The 15,528-nt window shown below is 44.1% G+C and overlaps 1 protein-coding gene across 7 annotated transcripts in view; it reads right to left on the reverse strand.

Moving 5' to 3' along the window:
- Positions 1-15,528, reverse strand: part of VPS13B (vacuolar protein sorting 13 homolog B) — a 3,181,000-nt gene that overhangs the window by 3,109,572 nt on the left and 55,900 nt on the right. For all 7 annotated transcript variants that reach the window (XM_078686964.1, XM_078686965.1, XM_078686963.1 and 4 more), the window contains exon 2: positions 6,374-6,538. In XM_078686964.1, the coding sequence (XP_078543090.1) occupies positions 6,374-6,520 (147 nt within the window). In that variant the 5' untranslated portion in view covers positions 6,521-6,538. The remainder of the gene's footprint in view (positions 1-6,373; positions 6,539-15,528) is intronic.

The raw sequence follows: 15,528 nt of genomic DNA on the forward strand, positions 1-15,528 counted from the left end.
TAGAAATGGGCGGACCTTAAGTTTCCACTGATACAGCACCCGTTGGCTAGGTTTATGGAAAACTACCTTTGATGGGACGTTAGAGGATGGACATACCACCACCTGTCCTATTTCAGGTGGACAATGTAATGTAAAGTTTTCCTGTCCGTCACCACCAAATAGATAGAAAAAAGAAAGCCACTCTCGTTCACACACATCCTCAGAGAAAATTTCCAGGGTGTGTTTTTTTTTTTTAGTTTTTCTCAAATTACTTCGCGCTTTGGAAGTTTGTTTTTTTTAAAAATGAATGGTGGCTGACTATCAAACTTTTTGAAAATTTAACTGACCCATAGTGACGGCGGTTCCTTTCGATGTACAGAGAGGACGTACTGGGTCGATGGTTACTGATAATTTTGACTGACAGTAGTCTATGAGGGGTGTTGAGGTAATATCCTCTGGATTCAACCCAGATCTGTGACTGATGATAGGCGTAGATTTAGTTAAATGTCCATCATCTCCTTGCATTTGCTTTGTTCACCCTAAGTTGGCAGGGTAGGCCCAGATGTGGGTCCCTTGCTCACTTTGCCATTGGATTCAAGCTAGCCTGGCAGAAGAGGGGTGTTACCCCGAAACCGGTCCCAGATGCTTGTTTTCAATCCAGGGAAGATGTGGCTTGGCAATTTGGGATGGGCTGTTCCCGTGAGGAACAGGGTCAAGACTGATTTGCATATGGCTAGGCCTGAACTGGGATGGCGAAATGAGCTGAAGAACGATGATGGATTCAACCCAGATCTGATTGGGGGTGAGTGTCTGAAATGTTTCAGTGCTCTGTCCATCATCTCCTTGTGTTTGCGAGGTAATATCCTCTTCCATGTCTTAAGGAGGTAAATATTTCAATCAGATAAATATAGCAACAGTGACATTCAATTGGTGCAAGTAGACCTCACCCGTCAGTTTATTGAATGACTGAATTTTTCCTGTTCAGTGCTTCACGGCTCTCGAGCTAGCTGTGCACTCTACAAACATCAGCACGTACAGATACAAGACAAGATTCAACAGGTGTTATGATTAACCATACTTATTTGACTGTAATTCATATTCACCTCGTCATGTTTCCCTTGTTTGCGGCATACATATTGCATTTAAACATTACTTCCCTCAGAGATTAATGGAATTTTTTCATATATAATTTTAAGACATTAACATTTCTTTCCGGTGTTGGCCGATTACATTCTTGGGTCTGATATATGCATTTACTATGTGTGAGGTACCATGAATTTCAACACATTCTTAGCAAACATTTGGATAATTTTGTTTGTGATACTTGGAAACAAAAATAACATTTCAAACAAGTATTTTAAAATACAATTCTGGGTAAATGCTATTTGCTTTACATTTTGGTTTTGATAAATGCTCAGACTTCTTCACAAGAGAACTAATTCCTCACACTTTACTTCGAAATAACAATTCTTCATCTAAAGAATGGACTCAGTCCTAAGCAGGCCTCTTAAATGGGAACTTAATTAAACAATAGGTTCTGGGAGGGTAGGCTTATGAATTAACACAAGCAACACTCTGGAGGAATACACTACAAAAGGCAAAGAGTTTTCAAAAGACTTGATTTCATGTTGAAAGCTGAGTGAGAGGCTCTTGTAAAGTGAGGAGACCTTCGGTGGAGGCCACCCTGGAAATGACTGACCTAAACTGGGAAAACAGTCCAGGCTATAGTGAACAACATTAATAGTGACAACTACAAAGTGACGAACAATTCAGGCGTTGCTCTTGTACTCTGCACAGTTTTTGGAAATTTACTCCAATACCACCCAAAGAAAAGCTGGATGGATGTTTGCCAATATATCCTGCTCCTCCACCTCCACTCTCCAACTAAAGAGAAGAGGTCTTTGACAGAAACATGAGGTGGGCCCAAATCAACATTCTAGCTTGGATCTGACAGAGACTCCTTATGTCCCTCAAGTGGCTCTTATCTGTTCCGTTTTCCAAGACTGACTTAACAGCGGTATAAAACGGCGGTTCTATCTGCTTTTCCTGGCATGCGATTTTTAACACATTCAAACTGTCTCTCTTCTTTGAGCCATTACATGAAGTCCTCATACACCCACATTAGTTTAGCTTGCCATCATGTTTTTCTATGTGTTAATAATCATTTTCTATGTAACTAACTTAAGAATGCAGATACTGCATGATGATCTAGCAAATTGGAGAAACAAAAGAACAAAATATGGAAGCCACTTAGTCAAAACATGCTCTCTTACCTATACTATTGGGCATCAAGCTGGCACCCATCTCCCTTCTTCCTCCAACACCCTCAACCATCTCCTTTCTACGCCTCTAACAAAGATGTGCTGGTGTAAGGAAGGATAGCAGTTGTGTGAACTGCAGGAGCCCAGTGATGTTAAATAGAGTTGAGAGAGATTCATGTGCCTGCTCTGCTGACTGCACAGCTGCATGCAAAGGTGGGCCCCGCGCAAGATATTAGGTGCTGACCAAATGTCAATGCAAAGCATTGAGGTGGTGGAAGAGATGAATGCCGAGAAGCTCCAGAAACAGACCAACATGCTAGGCCAGCAGAAAGTGGCAATACTGTCATGTCATCTGGTCCTGCTCCATGAAAGCACATTTTCTGGTGCCCATGCACATTTACTGCATGCAGCACCTAATAAAATCAAAATGTCACATTTCAAATATTCTCATCTTTGCCCTCTCATTGGAAACCCCTTCTGTACAAGGACAAAGTATCAGAAAAAAATGGGGGACCACTTTCACCAGCTCATGGTCACAGAAAAAAGAAACATTTACTCATCCCTAAGGGCGGTCATCCAGTTTGATTTACAATTGGCCAATCACTGTTTTTGAGCACCAGTTCTATTCACATTTAACTAGAAGTGGTGGAGGCAAGAAGGTGTTAAAGCCTGCTCATGTTTAGTCAGGTTTGTGCTGTTAAATCATCAACGTTATTCTGTCAGTCACTGTGGTTTCGTTTGTCCGTTCTGGTCCACACAAATTATCACAGTTGTGAAAAACGAAGCATAGTATAGGCATTTTGTGTGCCAAAAGTTTACGGTAACTTGTCAGAGGAGGAACCTAAAATGTTATCACAATGTGGACAATATTCAGTCCTAGATGATATGCTGTCCTCAAATGCCAAGTTTAATTGTGAGTCAAGGAATGTCACTTCTGGCTCACAGAAACGGTTCACAACGTGGCTCGCTTAAAGCTGCACAGCAGCGGCATTCAGGCCACAAAGCCAGCTCGATCAACTTGGACACAACTCTACAAAAAGAGGAAAAGTAGTATTGAAAGAGTGGAGAAAATACATAACCAGAATGAGGAAACCTAGGAACAACAATAAAAAACCTTCAAAGCAACCAATAAAAACACCAATAAAGCTCACTACTCTAAACACATACTGGACCCCACGTATCTGATCAAGGAAATCTTAAAAATTAGTAATTTCTGCAGCAGTCTTCCCTACTACATCGGCAATTCAATGATAAAACACTTTTCTAAAAATGGCGATGGTCGTGTGAGCCAATTCATAACTGAGGGGGTCCATAACTACATCTCACGGTCAATCGATATGTCTGTAATAACACACATCCAAATATCTATTCTTTCAATCTACTCCCCTTAAAAGAAACCACTGAAGCAATTAAAGCTATGACACAGCTGAATCACCTGATTAACTGTGCCCATCAAATAAATCCAAGAACATTCTCCAAGCTTCCACTGCGGCCATACAGACAAGAGCAATCATTAACAAATCAACCAGGGAATCCACCAGTGAATAAAAACAGCCTTCAGAAAGCCAGCCCTGGACAACGAAGGACTCAACAAACTGCAAAGTGTTATCTAACATGCCATTTCTGCTTAGTTAATTAAAAAAATAATGTTAATTCAGATCACAGATTCCCTTGGGCAAAATAACCTACTCTCTGATAAAGAGATAGGTTTTCAGCCTGCCAAAGGCACTAAATCAATATTAATTTCAATCTGGGATAATGTGAAGAGCACAGTAAACTTCAAAGGAGTTGCTCCACTCCTACCTGACCTCTCAGCAGCGTTGACACTGTAGATCACCAACTACTACCCCAAAGGCTAAATGATAGAGGAATTTAAGGCAGCACCCTGAAATGGATCAAGTCATACCTCACACAATATAAATTGTGACCTTGCCTGTATTTTTCTTAGCACCATGCTTCCAAAAGGTAGCTTCCCCAAGACCCATACATTTCCCATTTCTCTTTACTATACATCTGTTACCACGTCTTGCGCTTTTCAAATATTACAATTTTACCTGTTACATCTATGCAGATGATACACAGATTATTCTAAAACTGTGAAAACGGTCAGACCTGCAGACATCTGGACTCTTCAAATGCCTGCATGTAGTAGACACTTGGGTGCTTCGAAATCTGAACCTAAACACTTCAAACAATAAAAGTCTCACCTGTGAACAAATAAGGAACTTATGACTCCACTAATGCCCGGCTTAGTACTCCCCCCACCACATGGACTGAAGTAAAGGATCTAGGTGTGATTAAGGACTACAAACTTTGACTCAAAAGCCAATTAAACAACGTGACGACAAGCACCATCAACAATATGCAAACATTACAATGGTCTCTCTTGGGTTATATCCATAGGGTCCAGTCCATAATGGCACTAGTGCTGTTGTGCTTTGGTGACTCCACATCTGGCATACAAAACTTGTATTCACCAAACTCCAACGAATACAGAATGCAGCTACCAGACAAATTTTTGTCTCAACCATATTACTCTTGCCCCGAAGGTCCTGCACTGGTTACTTATGGTAAAAATAATATTTTCCAAATCACTATGGACAGCTTAACAGGCAATCCATAGTAATATAGCATTTTTTGTCAAGTACAAATTCGGGCCCTACACCCAAAGGAGGAAAATTAGATCAAGAATGGCATTGCACCTATCCTTTTCAGGTAAAACTTGCGTATGTGGTTTTTCTGTAGTTCTAGTTTGCAGATTCTCAGTATAGACGTGCCAACTATGGAACACCATACCTAAGACAATAAGTCTATTCAGCACCACCTAGAATTTTAATCAGATAAGCAACTTGGCTTTTCTCTCAAATCCTTCTCCGCTCACCACACATCCAGGGGTTTTCAGGTGCTTAAAGTGCCACAAAATATGTTCTTACCATCCAAAATCGCCCTTTTACTCATTAAATAGGCTACACATGTCACTTCCAGGTGGCTGCGCTGCCAGCGGGTCTCAACATTATCACCCCATGACATATTAAGACACTATAAACTGATATCTGATCACTTTCCCAATAGGTTAGGCTTTGCAGTACTGCACGGTGGATATGACATTAAGGTTGTGTGCCTTTGTTTTTCTTCATCACTGGAAGTGGCTTCTGTAATACCTTCTCTGCTCTCCACACCAAAACAATTGATCGCCACGTCTAATTAGAACACTGTCCATGCAAATATGGCAACAACTGGAGTGCATGGCTGTGCCCAATCTTACAAACACCACCACTCCTCATGATTATACACCTTCGCACCTCTTCAAAACACAAACTATTTCCATTTAGGCCACACTACAACCAACACTCTTTCAAGAATGTTCATAGGATGACCAGGTGCTCCATGTAAATCAGAGGAGCAATAAGTGATCTTGTTAGGGCTATGAAGTGATATACAAAGATACATAAAGACTAGCTACTTACACAACAATCCAGAAGCACTTTGGGGGCACACATGTAATGAAAAGCATTACATAATAAATATTTCCTCAAACTAAATTAACCAAAATAAGACATTCTGGATTGAGACACTCTAACATTCAGTTTTCAAGCTGTTCTAGTAGTTAAAACGTAAACGTACTCCTCTTAGACCTAACAAGAACTATGGAATCTGAGGCTGAATAAGTGATGAAGGCTGGCACTTTACATTTCAAATCTTTGAGACACCTCCTCCTGCACCTGCTGCATAAGGTCCAGGAAATATTAATAAGCACTTCACTACGTCCTTATACATCATTGCAATGGAATCATGGTCTACAAACAGCCCACACCCTATGCTCCATCTCCTTCAAACTTCTTAGAATCCCACAATACTGTAAGCACGGCATGGGTAGGGATTCTTTTTCATACAGGATACATTTCTGGAACTCACTTCCACCTGCCTGGCTGCAGGTTATGAACTTAATTGGATTCTGTAAGAAGTCCAAGATCTGGTTGGTCGTCGTGGATCCTTAAACATGCCACATATTCTTAATAAAGTAACAGTCTTAGAACAGACATTGTACTACTTTCAAGATTGAACATAAATAGACTGCCCACCACAGGTGTGACCAGAAATACAATGTGGTTCAATAGAAAATACTCACTTACCTGTTCTAACACTTCAAGTTTCAATTCAAGTTTGCTGAGAACCACATCTCCTCCCCAGAGTGACAGCTGCAAATCGGACGGCTTCAGATTTTTGATGTAGCGATTCACATAGCTCATCAAAATGGGAGTCACGTAAGACTCCAGCATCTTGGCAGAGTTACAGACCTGTGCAGGAATATAACAGATTAATAATCCACTCATTACACAATCTTCTCTCCTCCAGGCACAAAATGAGGTCATAGTAGTGTTAAAACAGGTTTGTTAATGTACCAGTTCCTTAGGACATAGGCCGAAATGCAGACACAGTAGAAAGGGTTGTATATGTAAAAACCTGAGGCTTTTTCTATTCAAATTCATCTTAATTGGTACATTTAGATGCGACAATAGGAACACCGAGCAGGTGGAGGACTATTACCCATGAAGAACTGACATACCTCAAGCAATTAACAGTATATGGAGTTATATGAGAAATGTTTCACTCGAAAACCTCAACATTATATTTTTTAACGTTTTACGATATAGCATGAATCTTCTGTTTATGAACCTAAAATAGCGACAAATTATCAGGTTTTACAGAAATGATTTGCCTATAATATTTAATAATAATCAACATATCTCTCATAAAATAGACCAATTGTCAAGTAAGCAACAAATGAAAACTATTTCCTCGAAGCCGAGCAATAATCACATATACATAAAGAGATTCTTAGTAGTGAGTGGCATGAACAAATGTGGCAGAGAAGAATAAAAGGGACGAGAGGTGTGGCATTCACTCCACAGCTTCACATTTGGTACCAAGTTTGAGGTACATCGTAAGCCTGAAAAGAAACACCCACTGCGTAAATGGCAACAAAAGCTCCTCCATATAGATGGGGGTCCTAGTATTTTTTTTAAAGATCTTTTTACTGCAAATAAAGCGAACAATACAACAATGACAGTAAGCATTACACATTGTAGCATCAATTCATCATCATCCAATATCAGTTTCCCGTCAATCTCCCAAAAAACCCGGTCCGTCCACCCTCCCATCAATAATTCACAGGGCAGCATTGAAGTTCAAGTACTCCTGGCACAAGGCATCATGTCCGGTTCATAGGACATAATTCACATCGATAGGTATTACAATTCTGCCATACTTTAGTCCATTTCTTTGGGCAGCCCCTGCTTTCAGAGACTTCTTTCTCCACTAGCATGCACCAATCTATGACTCGCTTCCAGTCATTCAGTTGTGGTGCTAGTACCGCCCTGCACAGTCGCGCAATGTTGCGATTGGCCAACCATTAATCCTAATGTCATCCATATCTGATCCATTCGGGGGAGATCAGTAACCAATGATTCTCAATAGCGCTGAATTACTGGGCAACTTCATATCATGAGGAAAACGTTCATATTTGGCCATAGTGTCTAGCGCACAGTGCACTCGCTGCCATGCCAATCTGTACCATAGTACTGCATGCATAATAACATTGGTGCACATTTTTTGTTGCACTAGGCGGACCTTATGGCCACCTCCTTAGGGGATGCCAAGGCATCAGGACATTCACCATCTTCCGGGCCCTCAAGGTCTCCGTCGGAATGCTCCAATAGACAGGCAAGGGCATCAGGTGACTTATTCATCAGTTTATTATACGTGAGGGAGATAGCCTTGTGGGAGCTATTATTGTCCTACTTTGGGAAAGCATGCACAGAAATCATATACCCTAGGGCAATCAGGGCTTTAAAGAAAGGCAATTGTTGTACCAACACCAAATCTCTGATCAATATGAAGCAAGGTAGTGACTACAGAAACGGTAATGCCACATTTGGGAGGAGGACTTCAAGAGATGAAACAGTTAGTCCTGATTATGGAGAAAGGATATAAGGGAGGTGGGGGGGGGGGTATTTTAGCCGTGCTAGGCGATGTTCTTGTATTAGGAAAACTGAATAAAAACGTAATGAACCAAAAACCTATGACCGACAGAACACGCAAATCTCTAAAGATGCGTTTACAGAGGAGACTCTATTACCAAATCAAATCAAATATTGATATCGTTTTCCATAGGTTAAATCCTGAACATACAATTGGTTATATTTATTGAACCAAATAAAATAAACTGTCAATTTACAAAACACATTAATGGTAATCAATTTCAATTGTTAATGACTGGCAGCTTAAGGTAATGAAGGGAACAGGCAATGGGATGAAGCCAGATGTGGGGAAATGTGAGGAGGACTCGAAATGTCATCTGGTTTGACATGCTATCGCATATTTGGCCATAGCTCAGGAGAGAACTTGCAATAGCTGAATCATTTGTACAGTTTACACTTTAAGCAGGTTATTGGAACACAACATTGCATGGGCCCCTTGCCGCCTCCCACATCCACCCCAACAGTCTTAATAGCCCAGATAGGTGCGCCAGTTGTCCCATGTTTTCTCCCATTTCTAAGGGCAGCACCTGCTCTGATACACCACTTTTTCTGCCCGCTGACACCAATCCATGTCAGAATCCCAATCTGTGATCCGGGGGGGATGGGGATGGTGGGGAGGGGATGTAGCTGTTCCCCATCCATGCGCCACATTTCTTTTGGAGACCCCCCACGACAACCACCAGGCAGAGCCTCTAGTATCTAGGCCACACCGTCTCGCTCTCGATATTCAGTAGGAGCCACTTCGTGTCTAGTGGGGTCACCAGGCTGTGCACCCGTGCCAATATTTTGCACCACTCCTTCCCAGTAGGTCTGTATGATCGAGCAGTCCCAGAGTATGTGGAAGAAAGTATCTGCCTGACCACAGCCCCTCAAGCAAAGCGTAGTCACCCCTTCCAATCTTATGCAAGAGCACTCTGGAGTAGTTTGAGCTATGTAAGATGCGAAATTGAACCAGTCAAAAGCGGGCCCTTATTGCCACCACCCTCGAGCTCTACAACGCTTCTTAAGTTTAAGTTTAAGTTTAAAATATTTATTAAGCGCACTTTCACCAGCGGTTTCATGGCGCTATGACCTGCAGAACTCCCGAGTGGAAATGATAAGGGAGGAACAACGTAACGAAGGGCTAACTAAAGGATTTGGTGAATAGGTGAGCTTTGAGTTTCTTTCGGAACTGGGGGTAGGGCGTTAGGGATCTGAGCTCAAAGGGCAAGGAGTTCCATAAGACTGGGGCAAGGGTCGCAAACTTCGAACCCCCCCATTTTTTTCTGCGGAACCGGGGAACTGATAACAGGGATTGGGATGAGGATCGTAGCTCCCTAATTGGAAGATATGGGACAATCTCTGAGGCAATGAAAGCGGGGGCCGTGCCCAGTCGAGCCTGGAAGGTGATGGAAGCAAGCTTGAACTGGACACGTTCACGGACAGGAAGCCAGTGTAGGGATTTAAGGAGGGGTGTAACGTGACAAGATTTGGGTAGTTTAAACACCAACCGTGCGGCCTGGTTTTGGATCAACTGCAACCGCCTAAGACTGTATGCAGGTATACCAGCATATAAGGCGTTGCCGTAATCCAGGCGGGAGATGACCATCGCAAGGATAATCAGCTTCAAGGCATCAAAGGAAAAGAAACGAGATACCTTGCGGATGGTGCGTAAAGAGAGAAAAGAGGAAGAAACCACAGAACTAACCTGGGAGTGAAGGGTGAGGTGAGAATTAAGTTTAATGCCTAAAGTTTTAACTGAGGTAGAAGGGACCGGGGGAGAACCTAGGGAAGGGGGCCAAAAAAGTGACTTCCCAGTCATCTTCTACTGTCCCGATGTCCTCCTCCCATGAAACCTGAAAAGGTCACAGAGTGTCTGGGGAGTTATCTTTTTGCACGTCAGGAAGATGGCTTTTTCGGCCTGCGGGTCTAAGAGAAGACAATCCTCCAAGGGTGCCGCGTCAGTCAGTTGTTCTCCATGCACAATGTGGTGTCTCAGGGCGTGCGTAACCTGCATGTATCTAAACTGCTTGGTCACTGTCATCTTATTCTACAGTTGAAGGACCTCAAACGTCACTAGGGAGGACCCCCTTCCATAAGTCACCCAGGCGCTCTATGCCGATTAGAGACCATTTTGAGAAGCTTCCCAAGTTCCCAAATTCTTTTAATAGATCTCTATCCCACAGCGGGGTATGGTCCATTAGTTTGCCCTCCCAAACTAGGAATTTGGTGGCCTTTCTCCTCATACTCATCACCGTCTTGGTATGGGTCGGCAAGACATGGTCCCGTCATCGCTTATAGAGAATCGCTGGATATCACCTAGACCCCATTGCCTCCCCGTCAACCAGGAGTGCTGGTTCGGCTCGGTCTGTAAAGACCTATTTGTTCACTACAACTAGTTGTGCAGCTACAGCTGTCATTCTTGGTCCAAATACAAGTCCACATTGCCATACATTGATTGATCTTAATTTATTTATAGTTTTTATAAAGTACACATATATGAAAAGTCGTTCTGGTATTAGGGCTAACTACAAATCACGTTTCAGTACAGAAAATAGAGAGGCAACGGAAAACACTTCTCTAAGAACACATTTAACAATGGACATTGGATCTGAATAGATGCTCGTGGGTCTCTATTATCTGTACTAAAACGTGTCTCATGTATGGTCAATGTGCAGCTGACCACTGAAGTGGGCAATGGTCCATTGTTGTGACTACAACAGGCGGTGGAGCTTTGATTTCCCAGGCTGCTTTCTTTCTTGTTTAGTTGTAAACTATAAATCCACCGATTATCAGCATCTCCTCAGAGCTTAAACAACGTATTTTTTTCGACAAATCTGTGCAGTTAGTGAAACGACTGAGCTTGAATGGTAATGTCCTAAGCTTGGAAGGCTAATGCCCTGACGAGATTTCATAGGTGCACAATCTTCTGGGACGCTCATACCAAGACAGCATTTGTATAATGAAGGGCGTTTGTTATGGATGGCATTCAAACAAATGCAAAGGTGTTTAAGTAAGATGTGCTTATGTACAGTAAGGCCACAAAAGCCCCGAATAGGGTGCATGGTAGAGCAATTTGACAAGGAATCAAACAGCTGCATTCTGCACCAGCTGTTATTCGGAAATGGTATATGTAGGCAAACCAAGATACAGAGCATTAGTGTAGTCCATTTGTGCACCCTCTACTGTTTAAAGGGTAAGGTATTGAGTGTTTTCTGAGAGAAAGGGTAGACCTTTCCTTCGAGGCGGAGAAGGAAGTGGGAAACACCTTGGAAATGTGAGTTTTAAAAGGAAGCGCAACATCAAACACCACAACTGGGTATCTGACTGTCCAAGAAGGAAAAGGGCAGAGGCCCATTGCATCTGAAAATCAGATTGCGGAGAGCCACCCAAAACCATGACCTCGGCTTTGACTGTGTTTAACTTTGGGCAGTTTATGGGCATTTAGTCAGCCACCACCCCAGGCCCATTTGAAATGTATTCGAGCCACACTGGTGTTCTTCTCAAATGGAAGAAGTCGAGTTTCATCAGCATTACATATGCAGGAAAGATAAAACGACTATGTGGTAGGCAAAGGAAGATACACATAGCTTGACTAAAATAGAGCTCAATGCGATGACCTAGGAGACTCCACAAAATACTAGTGTTTGATGATTCAAAAATTGACAGGACACCGTCTGGGTGTGGTCCGTTTGAAAAGAAGAGATCCAACAAAGTGCCCTTTTTCCAACTCTGACCACCTGTAACTTCCCCCCCCAACTGACTCTGTCGGAATCTATATTACATGAATCCACATCGAACACTTGAGAAACATCATTAAAGTCCTGGTTCATTAGACTTCTTTCCAAATACCGTTCTAAGTTTTAATCAAGTTAGCATCTCCCAGTTCGCTACAAAATTCTTAAATGTTATTTTTAATTAATTTTCCCCCACTCCTTGTTAAGTTATTGTCGTCCCAGAGATCAGAAAGCGCATATTTGGATTTCCAAGCCACATTCTGTTCATAAACATTATATGTTCTTATTTTGGTCTTTGTTCCTGCTAATATAATCTCATGATGTTCTAAGCGTTGTGACCTGCAGCATTTTCCAATAACAGATTAGACCTTGTGTCACATATCTCCACTCAGTTGTATTTCCCAGCTGGTACGTGTCAGTGGTAGGCCTTCAGCAGTGACAATCTCGTGTAAGGTGTAGCTGCTTTGTGACGGATCATCCTATTTAGCAACCAGCACATTTTCTGACAGTTTAGAGACGTAAAATAGATGAAAGAACTGAGTCCCAGTCACCTATCTGGTGTTGAAAACAGAGATATCACAAAGGTGCTGGTCTGGAAGACATGCTTGCGGCAATCCTTACCAATGTGCATCACAGCATCTCGTGAGGGTGGGTTGGGACTTCAGACTATGCCTTCTGTATCGTTGGGCTGCCTGCAGAGACTACAGACAAATACTGGTAGTGATTACCAGTCTCAATAGCTCCCGTAGATTAAGAGGAAGGCAGACAGGTGGATCCAGGTTCCCATGTCCTTTACAGAGACCACTGCAGATTTTTATGTCTATTCCAAAGATCCCCAATCATAATAACCAAAGGAGTTCATAATGTTCAAAGATATCAGCTAGCCTGGGGACACCCAACCATTATTCCCAGCACTTGGAGCTCTGGCCCTGTCCAGCAACTGTACTATTTAAGGGCCCAGGCTGTTTGCTGCATCCTGGTTCAAAATGGAGCTTTCCTCTGCTCAAAGGAAAAACCACTGTATAATACGGGAGGGTGGTATGAGTCCAATAGGCTCTTCAGGATGACAATGGTCAGACATACTCGTATAGTCTCAAGGTTTAGGACTGTCAATAGAAAGTTTCATTTTCTTACTATTATTGACAACTTTAAGATCCGAGTAATGCACTGCCCAAATGCCAGACTTTTATTTTATCTACCCTGCAGCTGCCCTAGCATCAAGGCTCAATATTTCAACTGTACAAAAGATAAAACATGGAATTTCTAGAGCTACCACTAGAAGGTGAATAACCAAGCACTAGGCCAGACAGCCCGCTCTAGGCCACAACGCATGGTTTAGGGATCTCTATCAAATTAATGTGCTGGATGGATTTGCACATTTTCTAGTCTAGAAGAAAATAGGAGATTTGAAATGAGTTTAGCATTAACATAGCCACCCTAGAATCATACTGCAGTGTAGTGTAGCACTAGGATGAGCATTAATAGGGCTCCTTTTCAATCCTCTATTTATGAGCTGTAAGGACAATCTTGATCTTGAACGCGCACAACAGCAAAGAGCTCTTCAACATCGTGAAGGAACTCTCCAACACCAACGACGTCCCACCCTCGCAAGACCTGTGCGACTCGCTGGCCACCTTCTTCCACCGCAAGATCACAGACATCCACGACAGTTTCAACGCCACGACCGCCCCGACAACCACTGAGACGTCCGCCCCCACGACCACCATCCGCACCAACCGCCTGCTCTGCTGCACCAACATCAACGACGATGACACCAAGATCATGAACACCATCCACTCCGGATCTCCGTCAGATCCATGCCCACACCACATCTTCAACAAAGCCAGCACATCCATCGCACCCCATCTCCGGAAAGTCATCAACACCTCCTTCGAGACAGCAACCTTCCCTGAGAGCTGGAAGCACGCGAGATCAACGCCTTACTCAAGAAACCCAAGGCGGACCCCAAGGACCTCAAGATCTTCCGGCCCATCTCCCTGCTCCCGTTCCCGGCAAAGGTCTTCGAGAAGCCCGTCAACAAACAACTGACCCGCTAGAACAACATCCTGGACCCTTCCCAGTCCGGGTTCCGCAGCAACCACAGCACCGAGACTGCCCTCATCGCCGCCACCGATGACATCAAGTCCCTGCTGGACAACGGAGAAACGGCGGCCCTCATCCTCCTGGACCTGTCAGCCGCCTTCGACACGGTCGTCACCACACACTACGAACACGCCTCCACAACGCTGGGATCCAAGAGAAGGCCCTGGACTGGACCACCTCCTTCCTCTCCGGCAGAACACAGAGCGTCCGCCTTACCCCCTTCTGCGCTGGAGCCACCGAGATCATCTGCGGCGTACCCCAGGACTCATCCCTCAGCCTAACCCTGTTTAACATCTACATGGCACCGCTCGCCCACGTCGCCCGTTGGCACGACCTTAACATCCTCTCCTACGCCGATGACACCCAGCTGATACTCTCCCTCACTTAGGACCCCCACACCACCAAAACCAACCTTCACGAAGGAATGAAGGCCATTGCTGAATGGATGAGGAACAGCCAACTGAAGCTGAACTTGGACAAGACGGAGGTCCTCATCCTCGGATCCAACCCTTCGGCCTGGGACGACTCCTGGTGGCCGACCGCACTGGAACCACTCCAACACCCACCGACCACGCACACAACCTAGGGGTCACCCTCGACTCCACCCTCTCCATGACTAAACAGGTCAACGCCGTCTCCTCCTCCTGTTTCAACACCCTCCTCATGCTCCGTAGGATCTACAAGTGGATCCCCACTGAAACGAGAAGAACAGCAGCAGGTTTGACTATGGAAACGCCCTCTACGCAGGAGCCTCGGCCAAACTCCTGAGATGGCTCCAACGCATCCAGAACGTCTCTGCACACCTGATCCTCGACATCCCTCGCCGCAGCCACATCACACCCCACCTGAGAGACCTGCACTAGCTCTCGGTCAACAAGAGGATAACCTTCAAGCTCCTCACCCATGCACACAAGGCACAACACCGGAACAACGTACCTCAACAGACGACTCAGCTTCTACATCCCCACCCGCCAGCTCCGCTCCGCCGCCCTCACCCTCGCTACAGTCCCCCACTTACGAAGAGCGACCTCTGGCGGCAGATCATTCTCCCACCTCGCCGCCAAGACCTGGAACACCCTCCCCATCCACCTACAGCAGACCCAAGACCTGCTGACCTTCAGAAAACTCCTCAAGATCTGGCTTTTCGAGCAGTAGCAGCATTCCCCACCCGAGCGCCTTGAGACCCTCACGGGTGAGTAGTGCGCTTTACAAATGATATGATTGATTGATTGATTGATTGATCCAAAACTATGTTTGTGAAAATCAAACACTGATTTAACTATGTGACATAATCCTCTTGGAGGAGGGTGGTCTGATGCCCTTCTCCTCCCTACAAAGAGAGTATAGTATGAGTTTCACACAATACTTGAAATACGCCCAGTTGCACCACATTTGAAAGGGAGAGGGCGTGGGAGGCTTGGACCTGCC

The sequence above is a fragment of the Lissotriton helveticus genome, chromosome 4_1 (assembly GCF_964261635.1).
Source record: "Lissotriton helveticus chromosome 4_1, aLisHel1.1, whole genome shotgun sequence".
Taxonomy (NCBI): domain Eukaryota; kingdom Metazoa; phylum Chordata; class Amphibia; order Caudata; family Salamandridae; genus Lissotriton; species Lissotriton helveticus.